This window comes from Salvelinus sp. IW2-2015, linkage group LG27, assembly GCF_002910315.2.
Source record: "Salvelinus sp. IW2-2015 linkage group LG27, ASM291031v2, whole genome shotgun sequence".
NCBI classification, from domain to species: domain Eukaryota; kingdom Metazoa; phylum Chordata; class Actinopteri; order Salmoniformes; family Salmonidae; genus Salvelinus; species Salvelinus sp. IW2-2015.
Genome location: NC_036867.1, coordinates 10,499,477 through 10,513,217, shown reverse-complemented (window position 1 = coordinate 10,513,217; position 13,741 = coordinate 10,499,477). Strand labels below are relative to the sequence as shown.

General features: G+C 44.6%; 1 protein-coding gene across 1 annotated transcript in view; it reads left to right on the top strand.

Moving 5' to 3' along the window:
* avl9 (AVL9 homolog (S. cerevisiase)) overlaps window positions 1-13,639 on the top strand; it is a 30,923-nt gene extending 17,284 nt beyond the window's left edge. Inside the window, exons 11-16 of the mRNA XM_023972682.3 lie at window positions 4,663-4,797; window positions 5,227-5,446; window positions 5,636-5,753; window positions 5,950-6,003; window positions 12,700-12,788; window positions 13,007-13,639. Of these exons, the coding sequence (XP_023828450.1) occupies window positions 4,663-4,797; window positions 5,227-5,446; window positions 5,636-5,753; window positions 5,950-6,003; window positions 12,700-12,788; window positions 13,007-13,143 (753 nt within the window). The 3' untranslated portion in view covers window positions 13,144-13,639. The remainder of the gene's footprint in view (window positions 1-4,662; window positions 4,798-5,226; window positions 5,447-5,635; window positions 5,754-5,949; window positions 6,004-12,699; window positions 12,789-13,006) is intronic.
* Window positions 13,640-13,741: the final 102 nt, after the last annotated feature.

The window sequence follows — 13,741 nt, the reverse complement described above, 5'->3', positions numbered from 1 at the left end:
AAGACCAATAACTACTACCTGTATGATATGGAGACACAATGGGCTTGCTCTGCGCATCTGGATACTGTTTCAAGAAATAATCAGGTGAATTGTTGGTCCCATGTCTTCATGCACGCCTACAGCCAGTGGAGGCTCCTAGAGGAGGAACGGGGAGGACCTCCTCCTCAGTTGAATTTCATAAGAAATAAATTAAAACATTTAAAAAGTTATCCTTTTTTTAGATTACAATCTACTCAATATATTCACGTCGCCAAATAATTGTATTAAAACCCACTGTTTTTTTTGCAATGAAAGATCTACAGTAGCCTCAACAGCACTCTGTGGGTAGCAGCATGGTTGTAGCCGGAGGTCAGCTAGTTTCTAATACTTCTCTGGTACATTGACTTCAATAAAAAACCTAGGAGAATCATGGTTCTCACCCCCTTCCATAGACTTACACAGTCCATTATGTCAACTTCATAGTGATGTCCTCATGCAGAGGCTCTTGCAGCATGACTTGACATGTTGTCCATCCAATAAGGATCAGAATATTTTTTTATTTTATTTTTTATTTCACCTTTATTTAACCAGGTAGGCAAGTTGAGACGCAAGTTTCTGCATTTAACGAACTGCGACCTGGCCAAGATAAGCAAAGCAGTTCGACACATATAACAACAACAGAGTTACACATGGAAGTACACAAACATACAGTCAATAATACAGTAGAGAAATAAGTCTATACACAATGTGAGCAAAATGGGTGAGATACGGAGGTAAAGGCCATAATAGGCCATGGTGGCGAAGTAAATAAATATAGCAATTTAATTCACTTGGAATGAATAGACTTTGCACAGTAGATGAGTGTGCAAAGTCGAAATCTGGGGTTCGCAAAGGAGCCAAATAAATAAAGAAATACAGTAGGGGAAGAAGTAGTTGTTTGGGCTATTTTATAGATGGGCTACTGTACAGGTGCAGTGGACTGTGAGCTGCTCTGACAGCTGGTGCTTTAAAGCTAGTGAGGGAGATAAGTGTTTTCAAGTTTCAGAGATTTTTGTAGTTCATTTCCCAGTCATTGGCAGCAAAGAGAACTGGAAGGAGGAGGCGGCCAAAGGGAGGAACGCGTGGCTACGGGTGGGTGCAACTATGGTGACCAGCGAGCAGAGATCAGGCCGGGACTAGCAGGGTCCTTGTAGATGCCTGGGAGCAGTGGGTTTGGCGACGAGTATGAAGCGAGGGCCAGCCCAGCCCCAAGAGCATACAGGTCGCAGTGGTGGGTAGTATATGGGGCTTTAGACACGTAGGTATTTGTAGTTTTTGTGCCAATATGTTAAGTCAAAACCGTCCAGAGTAGTGATGCTGGACCGGGCGCGGCAGGTGCAGACAGCGATTCGGTTTTGAAGAGCATGCATTTCAAGTTTTACCTTGTATTTAAGAGCAGTTGGAGGCATGGAAGAGAGTTGTATGGGCATTGAAGCTCCTTCCTGAAGGGTTGTTAACACGTCCCAAAGAAGGGCCAGAAGTATAGCAGAATGGTGGGTTGTCTGGAAGAGGTGGATTCATGAGACTCACCAGCAGGTCAAGAGCGACATCATTGATATATACAGAGAAGCGAAGTCGGCCCAAGAATTGAACCCTGTGGTACCGCCCATAGAGACTGCCAAGAGGCCCGGACAATAGGCGCCTCAGATTTGACACACTGAACTCCTGTCGGAGAAGTAGTTGGTGAACCAGAGAGGCAATGCATTTGCAGAAACCAAGGTCTGTTGAGTCTGCCGATGAGGATGTGGTGATTGAGCAGAGCGAAAGCCTTGGCCTGTTGGGGTGGGGTGGGTTCAATGATACGGCTACACAGTATTGTTTCTTATCGATGGTGGTTATGATATCGTTTAGAACTTGACGTTTGCTGAGGGTGGCACGCATGACCCAGCTCTGAAACCAGATTGGCATAGTGGGAGAAGGTGCGGTGGGATTTCGAATGGTCGGTGATCTGTTTGTTTAACCTTGGCTTTCAAAGACCTTAGAACGGCAGGGTAGGATAGAATATAGGTTCCTGTAGCAGTTTGGGTCCAAGAGTGTCCGCCCCCTTTGAAGAGGGGGATGACCGCCAGCTGCTTTCCAATCTTTGGGAATGTCAGACGACACGAAAGAGAGGTTGAAACAGGCTAGTAATGGGGTTTTGCCACAATTTCTGGCAGCTAATTTTTAGAAGAAATGGTCCGATTGTTATGCAGGCTTGATTTGTGAGGGTCCAGATTTTGCAGCTCTTTCAGAACATCAGCTGACTGGATTTGGGAGAAGGAGAAATGGGAAGGCTTGGGCGAGTTTTGCTGTGGGGGGTGCAGTGCTGATGACCGGGGTATGGGTGGCCAGGTGGAAAGCATGGCCAGCCGTAACAAAAATGCTTAATTGAAATTCTCATTTATAGTTTGCCTTATTTGGTGGTGACCGATGTTTCCCTACGCCTCAGTGCAGTGGTTAGCTGGAGGAGGAGGATTAGATCAATGTAGTACTGAAATCATAAAGCTTTCTGTACCTAGCCACTGCAGTGCCTAACATGTTGGTGAGTAATTGACTCAAGAGAAAAAGACAAAGCAATGGAACTCGTTCCAAGTCAATGGTAAGTCTTTTTTGGTTTTATACATTTTTTAGCCATCGGACCTGTCATGCCAATAGTGTCCCCGTCCAAATAGTGTCCCCCTCTACGTCACAATGGGTTCGATGAGTTATACGCTTCTGTGCTAGGGCTGTTGCTACAATACAATTTGCAACATCCTGACCGATTACGTAATGAACAAGCGTCCGTTGCTATGCTGGTTGCTTTGGCTCTATTTTAACGCTCATGGTTGACATTTGAGAAAGCCAGAAATGGTAGTTATGCTAAGGCTTATAAAAAAGGATGATGCGGGCTAGTTCTATTTTCACCTCGAAACGCTCGGCTCAGTCCGCGCAAAATTATTACTCAGAATTGCTCTCGCAAGACCAGCGTTTTTGAACGGTGACAACCTTGCTTGACTACGCCGCTGCTTAAGGACCAAAAAGACTGGAAAGAGAACACTTTCTTTGGCCATGTAATTTGTCTTATTTACGTATATTGTTAAATAGAAATAAATAATGTAGCTGTTTTTAGATTGACGTTTACTAGCTACTGTACTTATTATACCTCAGTCATTGCCTTAGGTCAGCTAACCAGCTACAGTAGCTCATAATAAATTCGCAGCCATTATTATGAGCGCGTCCTCCCTCACAGCAGCGGCTGCCACTGATATAGTGTTATGCTGTCATATTGAAGGTGTCCTAGCTAAAAGTTAACGCTGATCAATCAATGGATAGTGTAAGCAATTATGGTATATCAAATGCTCTTAAGCTAGGCTGACTTGGACTTGAGTATTTCAACACTGCTTTCTCTTCCGAACTTGTTAGGCAATCAATATTCAACCTACGGGGGAGAATGGCTGCCAGGCACACAGGGAGAGTGGATTTCTTACTAAGGAGGTCATAGCTTTGAAGTCCCCACCCTGATGTGGTGGAAGTTGTTCGCAACAGATCAAGAACGCCTTCGATACAACTTCAGTGCACGGCACTGAGAAGGATGTGGAGGTTTTTGACCATGGTAGAATTATTTGTCCGCTGTTCATTTATTTTCTGTTCCTGCCAAGAGATATGGTTAAGAATGTATTTGTAATATGTTAATTGGTCGCGTTGCCTGTCGAAAGGATAGCTAAATATTTACCAGGAAAGATTCTTAAGCAAATAACACAAGCATTAATTGGGAGTCAGGTGAACTACTGTTCTGTGGTCTGGGGAAATGCATCATCAAGTGAAGTTAGGAGGCTGCAGATTGCACAGAACAAAGCGAGCAAGAATTGTTTTAAAGGTGGAGATATGGTTCTTCTGTTGCAGTCATGTGCAATGCTTTTGGGTTGGTCATCAATCAACAAGATAATTAAAAACAAACATGCTTATTTTATTTCATAATATACCATTAATAACAGCAAACTCTATTCAAACGGTATTCAGTTTGGTAAGAGACAGACATTCAGTAAATACTAGGAATAGATTGTCCACCATCTATGTGTTATCCAGACAGAAAAGAGAAATAGGCAAAATAACATTTCAATTTAGAGCAATAAAGAAATTGAATAATTTAACTGAGCAAACCAGAAACCTTTCAATATATAGATTTAAACAATACTTTAAAACCATTTAAACTTAATACATACGAAAGTTGTGCTGGACTATGGTAGATGAAGAATCAATATATATTTTTAGACTGAGTATCTATCCGGTCAATATGTTATTGTATTGTCTGTTTGTAACAGTGTGTTATATGTGAAAATGTGTTCGTATTATAAATTGTATTTTAATGTTTAAGGACTCTTGGAAGATTAGTCCAAATGAGGACTAAAAGAGATCCAAATCACTATCTTCACCAAGGTACTTCAGTTCAAATTCAAAAAGCTTTATTGTCCAGCGTCAACTTAACATAAGATTAAAAACAAAAAAAATTACCACTCACCAGAGACACAGATCATTTTCCTTTTCAATCACAATGAATAAGATTACATAGACCGAGAGGACCTGATCCTAGATCAGCACTCCTACTCTGAGGAGCTTGATACATACAGCCCCAGATCAAGACTAAGGATAACCACACACTCTAACCTCTATGCCTGTGGTTGCCAGGGTTACCTGTGCCTGCCCTACATGGCCTTGCAGCAGCACCACCTGCTGTCAGACGTGACGGTGCGCGGCTTTGTCGCTGGGGCAACCAACATTCTCTTCCGTCAGCAGAGGCACCTGAGTGACGCTATCGTTGACGTGAGTCCTGCTCTCCATCTCTCCTCCCTCCCTCCCTCCATCTCTTTCTCTTCATCTCTTCTCTCTCCATCTCTCAATCTATCCTCTCCTCTCTCCCATAGATCTTGTGATCTCAAGTGTGTACTGACAGTCTGCTACTCTTAGTGGAGAGCTTAGGAGAACATTGGTCTGTTTTTAACCGGTTCTCTCTGATTCTAGGTTACAGATAGTGATCTTGTCCTTCTCTATTTTTTGTAGTTCTATGCTGTTTTCATAATGAGTGTTTAAGTCTCCCACGTGTATGCTGCCTATCAGATTTGGCCTCTTTTTCCCAGATATCTTGAGTTACTGAGTGCTTTGTCTGCTGTGTGTGTGGGTCTGTGTGTGTGACTGTCTATTCATGTGTGTGTGTGTGTGTGTGTGTGTGTGTGTGTCCATCCATCCTACTAGGTGGAGGAGGCTAAGATCCAGATCGGGGACCCAGAGTTGAGGAAGCTGCTGAGCCTGACCACGGCTGACCTGCGTTTCGCCGACTACCTGGTCAAACACGTCACGGAGAACCGCGAGGACATCTTTCTGGACGGGACAGGCTGGGAGGGAGGGGACGAATGGATTAGGGCCCAGTTTGGACTTTACGTCCATTCTCTCCTGTCCTCTACCTTACAAGAAGGTAGGACACTTATTGCCAGGGATGTGTTTCTTTTCTCATGAATGACAACACCTTCCTCTAGTCCTACTACTATTTCCATGTGGTATCACTTCCTGCTCACATCGCTGAACTTGACTATACTACTCCTAGTCATTTGTCTCAGATGATTTCAACAGCTAAATGCTCCTTTGTGTGTGTGTCTGTGTCCAGACAATGAGAAGTTGCTAGCGGACTGGGGCACGCCCTTCATCTCAGCCTGGAGGATCACACACAACTACAGAGTGTGGTTCAGCAACAAACACCCAGCCATGGCCAAGATCACCCCAGGGTAAGATGGCACCCTATTCCCTGCACTACTTTTGACCAGGGCCCGTAAGGATCAAAGGTAGTGCACTATATAGGGGGGTGGCGGGATGGGAGGGTGGTTGGATCGGCCAAATGATGTTGCTACACTTTCTCAATGAATTATTTACAAAAAATGTACTTCTGATGTAAAATGACTTGTGTTATTTCTTCTTTCTCAGCCATCCGTTCCAAGGGCAGTACAGTGCTGCTGATCTGAAATTAAGATTCTCACAGTGAGTACTTAATTCTTCATTGAAATCTATTGATTACCCGTATGCATACGGTATCAGTAATATAGGCTATATCCAATGTGTATTTACTTTAAATCAGTTAAATGACAGTACCAAGAAAACATAGATGACTGCCCCCCAGTGGTGAATTCAGAAGGGTTTCTGTGCCAGGTAGAATTTAGTCTGTGGGTCAGCATATAGGGAGACTTACAATTGGTTTTGCTCAACTCCTGCGTCCTCTCTCCTCCGTCCTGCCTCGCCTCCTTTTGGGAAAGGTCGAAGGTAATCATGAACGAAGATGCGCTTGTATGAAATTACTCTCCTTCCCCCATTAGGCAAATGTTTAGAGGGGTGGAATCCCAAAATAAATGTGTCAAGTGATAAAAAAATGAAGTTGGTTGTGCAATACTTTTCCTTTTATCTATAAAATGCATCCTATCGTTTTTAAACGTGCGCACCAACCGTTGATTCAAAGAGGGCGTGGCTGATTAACAAAACACTCCTGCTCTTGCCGCCAGGAGGAGGCTCTTGTGCATCCTTGGCCGAAGTAAAAAAGCATACTCTTCGGTTCACCGACTAATGAATTGACACTCCTCAACCACTAATCTGTTTCCGGGTCACGGAGGAGAGGAGGACGGAAGGAGTCGAGGAGAGGACAGACTTTTGCCTAAATGAGAATCTCCAATTGTTATTTTTTTATTAAACCTTTATTTAACTAGGCAAGTCAGTTATGTGATAGTGAATCTATTTTTTGCCAAGTCTTTGAGCGGAGAGTTCGAGTCAAGTTGTATTATTGAGGACCAACAGGTAGAAATCAGGGTAAATGGATGAAAACCAATGTTATAGGTAACTTTGGATATGTTTACCCTCAGTTTACAGCAGAACACCTGCAGTAAAATTGTATATTTTTTCCCGTTTTGAGGTTAATAGACTCAAAATACCATCTTGGTACAACTTCTATTCTGAGCAAAGTGGGGAAATTAATCCCAAACCAAGTTGGAAGGCTCCAAGATGACACTATGGGGTCATTCCTTATGTATTGGCCATAGCCTAAACTGGGATAAAGGAACGAGAGGCCCAAACATGGAATATTGCTGCTTCCCAGTGATTTATTCCTGCACCCAAACATACAACATTTCTTATTTTTAAATGTTTAATTTATCCGTTATTTTACCAGGTAAGTTGACTGAGAACACATTCTCATTTACAGCAACAACCTGGGGAATAGTTACAGGGGAATGGAGGGGGATGAATGAGCCAATTGTAAACTGGGGATTATTAGGTGACCGTGATGGTTTGAGGGCCAGATTGGGAATTTAGCCAGGACACCGGGGTTAACACCCCTACTCTTACAATAAATGCCATGGGATCTTTAATGACCTCAGAGAGTCAGGACACCCGTTTAACGTCCCATCTGAAAGACAGCACCCTACACAGGGCAGTGTCCCCAATCACTGCCCTGGGGCATTGGGATATTTCTTAGACCAGAGGAAAGAGTGCCTCCTACTGGCCCTCCAACACCACTTCCAGCAGCACCTGGTCTCCCATCCAGGGACTGACCAGGACCAACCCTGCTTAGCTTCAGAAGCAAGCCAGCAGTGGTATGCAGGGTGGTATGCTGCTGGGATGGTCCACTCAATCTGTATGATTATTTTTTGCCCAGCAAACTTTCTAAAAACCTGTTTTTGCTTTGTCATTATAGGGTATTGTGTGTAGATTGAGGGGGAAAAATGTTTTAATCCATTTTAGAATTAGGTTGTAACGTAAGAAAATTTGGAAAAAGTAAAGAGGTCTGAATACTTTCCGAATGCAGTGTATGTTTGTGGCAAATCCAATACAACACATTACCAAGTACCACTCTCCATATATTCAAGCATAGTGATGGCTGCATCATGTTATGGGTATGCTTGTAATCATTAAAGACTGGTGAGTTTTGCAGAATAAAAAAATGAATGGAATGGAACTAAGCACAGGCAAAATCCTAGAGGAAAACCTGGTTCAGTTTTCTTTCCACCAGACACTGGGAAATGAATTCACCTTTCAGCAGGACAATAACCTAAAACACAAGGCCAAATCTACACTGGAGTTGCTTACCAAGAGGACAGTGAATGTTGCTGAGTGGCCGAGTTACACTTTTTACTTAAATCTACTTGAAACTCTACGGCAAGACCTGAAAATGGTTGTCTAGTAATGATTAACAACCAATTTGACAGAGCTTGAAGAATTTTGAAAATAATAATGGGCAAATGTTGCACAATCCAGGTGTTCAAAGCTCTTAGAAACCCAGAATGACTCTCAGCTGTAATCGCTGCCAAAGGTGCTTTTACAAAGTATTGACTCCGGTGTGAATATTTATGTAAATGTGGTATTTCTGTATTTCATTTGAAATACATTTATCAACATTTTCTAAAAACATGTTTTCAATTTGTCATTATGGGGTATTGTGTGTAGATTGATAAGAAAACATTTTATGTAATCCATTTTGAATTCAGGCTATAGCACAACAAAATGTGTAAGTCAAGGGGTATGAAAACTTTCTGAAGGCACTAGTTGCTATGTTTCACTGCAGTCACACTATTTCATCGAGTACTAAGCTACTAATTGCTGTTCCCTGCTTGTGATGGTAATAAAGAAAGACACCAGGTCTCTTATTTAACTCTCTACATTAATGATGAGAGGTTCATTCTCAAAAACCCTTGCTGGCTGTCTTCGGGGTGGGGGGGTTACGTTACAGAAAGTGCAGAGGAAATGTGATCCTCCCGTACGCTGACTGTCCCAGGTCCTTATCTCCAACCCTGCCTCTAAGGTTACATTCCATAACTGTGTCCCGAATGGCACCCTACTCCCTAACTAGTGCACATAGGGAATAGGATGCCATTTGGGACACAGGCTACGTGTCTTCATCCGTAGCTTCTCTATTGATAGCTTTATGGTGAGAACATGGGGAGATCTGCTTGGTGGTACTATATGGGTTCTCTCTCTTTCCCCTCCGCTATTCAGCGTCATGCACGACCCCTGTGAACTCTGATGTAATGGCAAACAAACAAACAGACTGGGGCGCTGTTGAAAATCCTCCTTAACTCCTCTGAGCGGTGGAGCGAGAGTGGCAAACTCTCAGAGCAGAAAATTACTTCAGAAACTTTCCTGGTCAGACCTAAGTGAACTGCATAGATTTATATTTGGTGTACGTTACAGAAGCTTCGTAACGATGAGTATCAGCTCATTTAAAATGCCTGCCACGGAATAAAATGCAACACGTTTATGTATTAGGTTCTCTGTGGTCCCGGCTGTATATGCATTTCACGGTAAGGTCTACACCTGTTGTATTCGACGCATGTGACAAATAAAGTTTGATTTGATAGTGTAACTCACACAATGAAGCGGTTGCTTATATAGGCCAACTTTCAAAGGAATGGAAAAGCATGCCTTTTGTACGGTGAATTTTCCATAGGACTCTGGTGAACAGTAGGGCACGGCACGCAGTCAAGGTGCTGAAGGGGAGTATGGGTGTTACACCCCCTGCATGGTAATCGCTGGATGTAGAGTCAGAGGTTGCGTCCCAAATGGCTCCATATTCCCTATAAAGTGCACTACTTTTAACCAGGCTCCTAGGCGTGCGCTATGTAGGGAATATGGGACTCACCCGTCGGACAGGGAATTTGGCAGTTGGCCATGTAAGCTCTTAGAATAAATGAAACTCATTTCCTGCTTCATTCACTTTGTATAAGAGCAGCCTGGGTTCCTTTCTACACAGGAACACTGTGGTATTCAGCATGTCTCATGATCTGTGTGTGTGACTCTCTACTCCCCCCCCCCCCCCCCACACTGTGACTGTCTTAAGTGAAAGAGTCAGGTGTTTAATGACATTTATGTGAGGCTTCCCTCTCGTCACTGACAGATGGACAAAATAAAACAGAGGGTACTGTTCAGTAGGGCAAAACGTACCAAAACATTTTTTACAGTTCTTATTGGACCAAATCCAGGTAGTACCATCCCATTTCATTCTGTTTCGAAACGTCTCGTCCCATACTGAATTTTCGTGTGCCCTAATTGGTCAGTGGAGCCGTCAGTCATCAGGGCCCCCCAGTCAGACCCCGTCCACCAGTCAGCCAGCTTCCTTGTTTCCCTCATCACTCAATGACAGTGGAACTCTCTTTCTCTCTCTTTTTCCCTCTTTCCTCTCTCCCTGCATCAATAAACATGGAGTCTAGTGTGGGTAGGGGGGTGGTTGGGGTGTAAGGGCTTTGTATTCAGGTCTTTGGGCAGGCTAGAAGGATGGTCAACAAAGAGCAGGAGAAACTGAGTTATTTTTTTCCCTCTTGGTCCTGTCACTCAGTTTCACCTCACACAATGACCAGTCTTTGTCCTAACCAGGTCCTAGCTGGCTTCTTTCCTCATCCCCCTCTCTATTTTACACTCTCTCTCTGAAAACGAGAAAACAAATCTGCTTGACGTCCTGGTGAGAGAGAGTGGTGAATATTGCGTCTGTATTATACTGTTAGGTTCATCACAGCTCTCCTATTCATCTGTCGTTATCTCTTGTTGCCAACAACGAGCGCTCCACTCATAGAGAGACAGAAATGTGTTTTTGAAAACAAAGCCACGTGACTGCATGACTTTGTGCCGGCCCTGCAGCAAGCAGAGCGGAGTCCATGGCTGGCTGCCGACCGTCGCCGTGCCAACAGACGGTTGCGTCTCAAATGGCACCCTATTCCCTATACAGTGCAGTACTTTTGACCAGGGGCTATGTAGGGAATAGGGTGCCATTTGGGACAAAGGGGGATCTGTTTTATTGTGAGCGGGCTGGGTTGGACCTACATGGCTGTTTATTTGGGTCAGGCAGTGAGGGTTGGGCCTGTCTGTGTGGTCGGGCCGGTGTCCGAGCTCTGACACTGGATTGGTGTCACTCTGTCGCCCAGGCTCCTAGCAACCACCACTGGAGGCTATGAGAGAGGTGAATGGGGTCTGGTGTCCTGTCCCGTGTGCAACAGCCACAAGGCTGTGGTTTGTCACTGACGTTCACAGTCTGTGGTGCTGCAGAGACTGGGACAGAGATGGAGGGTGTCTCCCAAATGCCACCCTGTTCCCTACATGGTGGACTACGCAAGCACATGCACTCACATACCCACACCGTACACACACAGATACACTATATATACAAAAGTATGTGGACACCCCTTCAAGTTAGTGGATTCGGCTATTTCAGCCACACCCGTTGCTGACAGGTGTATAAAATCGTGCACACAGCCATGCAATCTCCATAGCCAAACATTGGCAGTAGAATGGCCTTACTGAAGAGCTCAGTGACTTTCAACGTGGCACTGACATAGGATGTCACCTTTCCAACAAGTCAGTAAGTCAAATGTATGCCCTGCTAGAGCTGCCCCGATCAACTGTACGTGCTGTTATTGTTAAGTGGTCCTCGGTTGCAACACTCACTACCGAGTGCCAAATTGCCTCTGGAAGCAACGTCAGCACAACAGCTGTTCGTCAGGAGCATTTGTTCTGCGCGGCCGTGTGCAGCTTAGAGGGAACATTGGTCACTTGTATTCCAAAACGGATTTGAAAAACCAAACTGATTTCAGCATTAAGGTCTGCAGTGTGAACAAGGCTTCAGTACAGAAGTCCATTCTCTTCAGCTGTACTGTGACTGTATCCTGTATGTAGTGTACTGTGACTGTATCCTGTACGTAGTGTACTGTGACTGTATCCTGTATGTAGTGTACTGTGACTGTAATCCATGTACGTAGTGTACTGTGACTGTATCCTGTATGTAGTGTACTGTGACTATCCTGTACGTAGTGTACTGTGACTGTATCCTGTTACGTACTGTTGACTGTATCCTGTTACGTAGTGTACTGTGACTGTATCCTGTACGTAGTGTACTGTGACTGTATCCTGTATGTAGTGTACTGTGACTGTATCCTGTACCTAGTGTACTGTGACTGTATCCTGTAATGTAGTGACTGTATCCTGTATGTAGTGTACTGTGACTATCCTGTACGTAGTGTACTGTGACTGTATCCTGTACGTACTGTGACTGTATCCTGTACGTAGTGTACTGTGACTGTATCCTGTACAGTATATAGTGTAGGAGTCCCTTGGTGCTAGTGCCAACCATAAGAGGTGCCAGGTAGGGAGGGGCTCTGGGTGGGACACCACAGCTGAATTCCAAATAGACCCCTAGTCCCTAGATCTGAGAGGATTGGATAGGTCTAAGCAATATAGCGAAAACCTTCTACCTAGCCAATCAGAAGGCAAGGTGAAGCTAGGTATTGCGGTAATGCTCTCTATCCTCTTGTCACCGAGGTTAGTAAGAAGAGAACGCTTATATCTATCCAATCATTTGACCAGGACTACTGACCCTCTTGGGACTGTAATGTGTGTGTTGACATCTGGGTGATTTTAAAAAGAGGCCGCCAGGCTGGATTTCTTTGTGTGTATGTTGTGAAATGTACCCGGGACAACAGGCGGACACTCTGCTGCTCTAGTCTCAGGTTGGCTTGGTTTGGATAATTAGATTCGACCACCGGTGACAGTAACTCTCTCTCTACTTCCGCAGAGTTATGCAGTACTATAACAGGTTGTAGAAACATTTTAGTTGAGAAATGTGTCACTGCTACCCAGGGTTTCTTTCTGGGTGCAACATGGTTGGTCGTGACTGAATAGCCCTTTTTCCTTTCTCTCTCTGAATCTCAGCTCGGTGCAGAACAGCGAACGGGGGAAGAAAATTGGAGCAGCTGTGATCACCACCAGTCGGAGTGTCGTGCAGACCGGGAAGGCAGTAGGTGAGACCGACAGTCTCTCTAACCAACCTTTTCCCCAGACTCAAATTAAGCCACTTGTGAAGGATTTGTAGTCCAGGAAACTGGCCTTCAAAAATAGTCAACACAGAGTACTGCTAACTAACATTCACTTTGTTTTCATCAATTAATTTCTAAGAAATGTATTGTTCAGTACAGAACTTTATATCTTATCCACAATCCCTCCTGTCTCCATCCTCCAGGTCAGTCGGTGGGTGGAGTGTTAACCAGTGCTAAGTCAGCCATGTCGTCCTGGTTCTCTACGTTGGCCCAGCCTGCTATTTTAGCCACTCCCGCAGCCTCCCCTGAGCCTCAGTCACCTACCGAGGCCAAGCCTTGACCACCTACCTGCTGCCTGCCTCCTAACCTAACCTTAGCCTCTGTCACAGGCTTTAGCCAACATGAGTTAAGCCTAGGAGCCGAGGATACCCTAACCTAACCCCCTCCAACGGTCCTTCCCCGAGTGTCTCTCAATTCATCTTTCCTTGATTCCCTGCATCCTTTCTCCTGAGCTCCTTCACAAACCCTATTGGAGAAGGTCAGAGGGGAGGAATCTTGGACAGTGTCCTCCAATACGGTTGAGGAGACGGGATGCGACGTGACACACTCCTCCTATTCCTCCTCTCCCCCTTTCTTTCAGAACCAGCTAGTTACAGAGAAGGAACCGGGGTCAGGTGGGCAGAATAGGTTGAATTTTGCGTGTTTGGGGAAAGGTTTTATTTTATGAAAGATTTGATTCAGGCCTCTGATGGGATACCACAACACAGCAGAGGGATCCAGGTCTTTGTCATAAATGATACCCTATTCCCTATGTAGTTCACAACTTTTGCCCAGGGCCCATAGAGTACTGGTGATAAGTAGTGCACTAGGAATAGATGCCATTTAGGATGCAAACCTGGTCTGCAGTACCCTCTCCCCTCCATCCCCAGGTTACAACT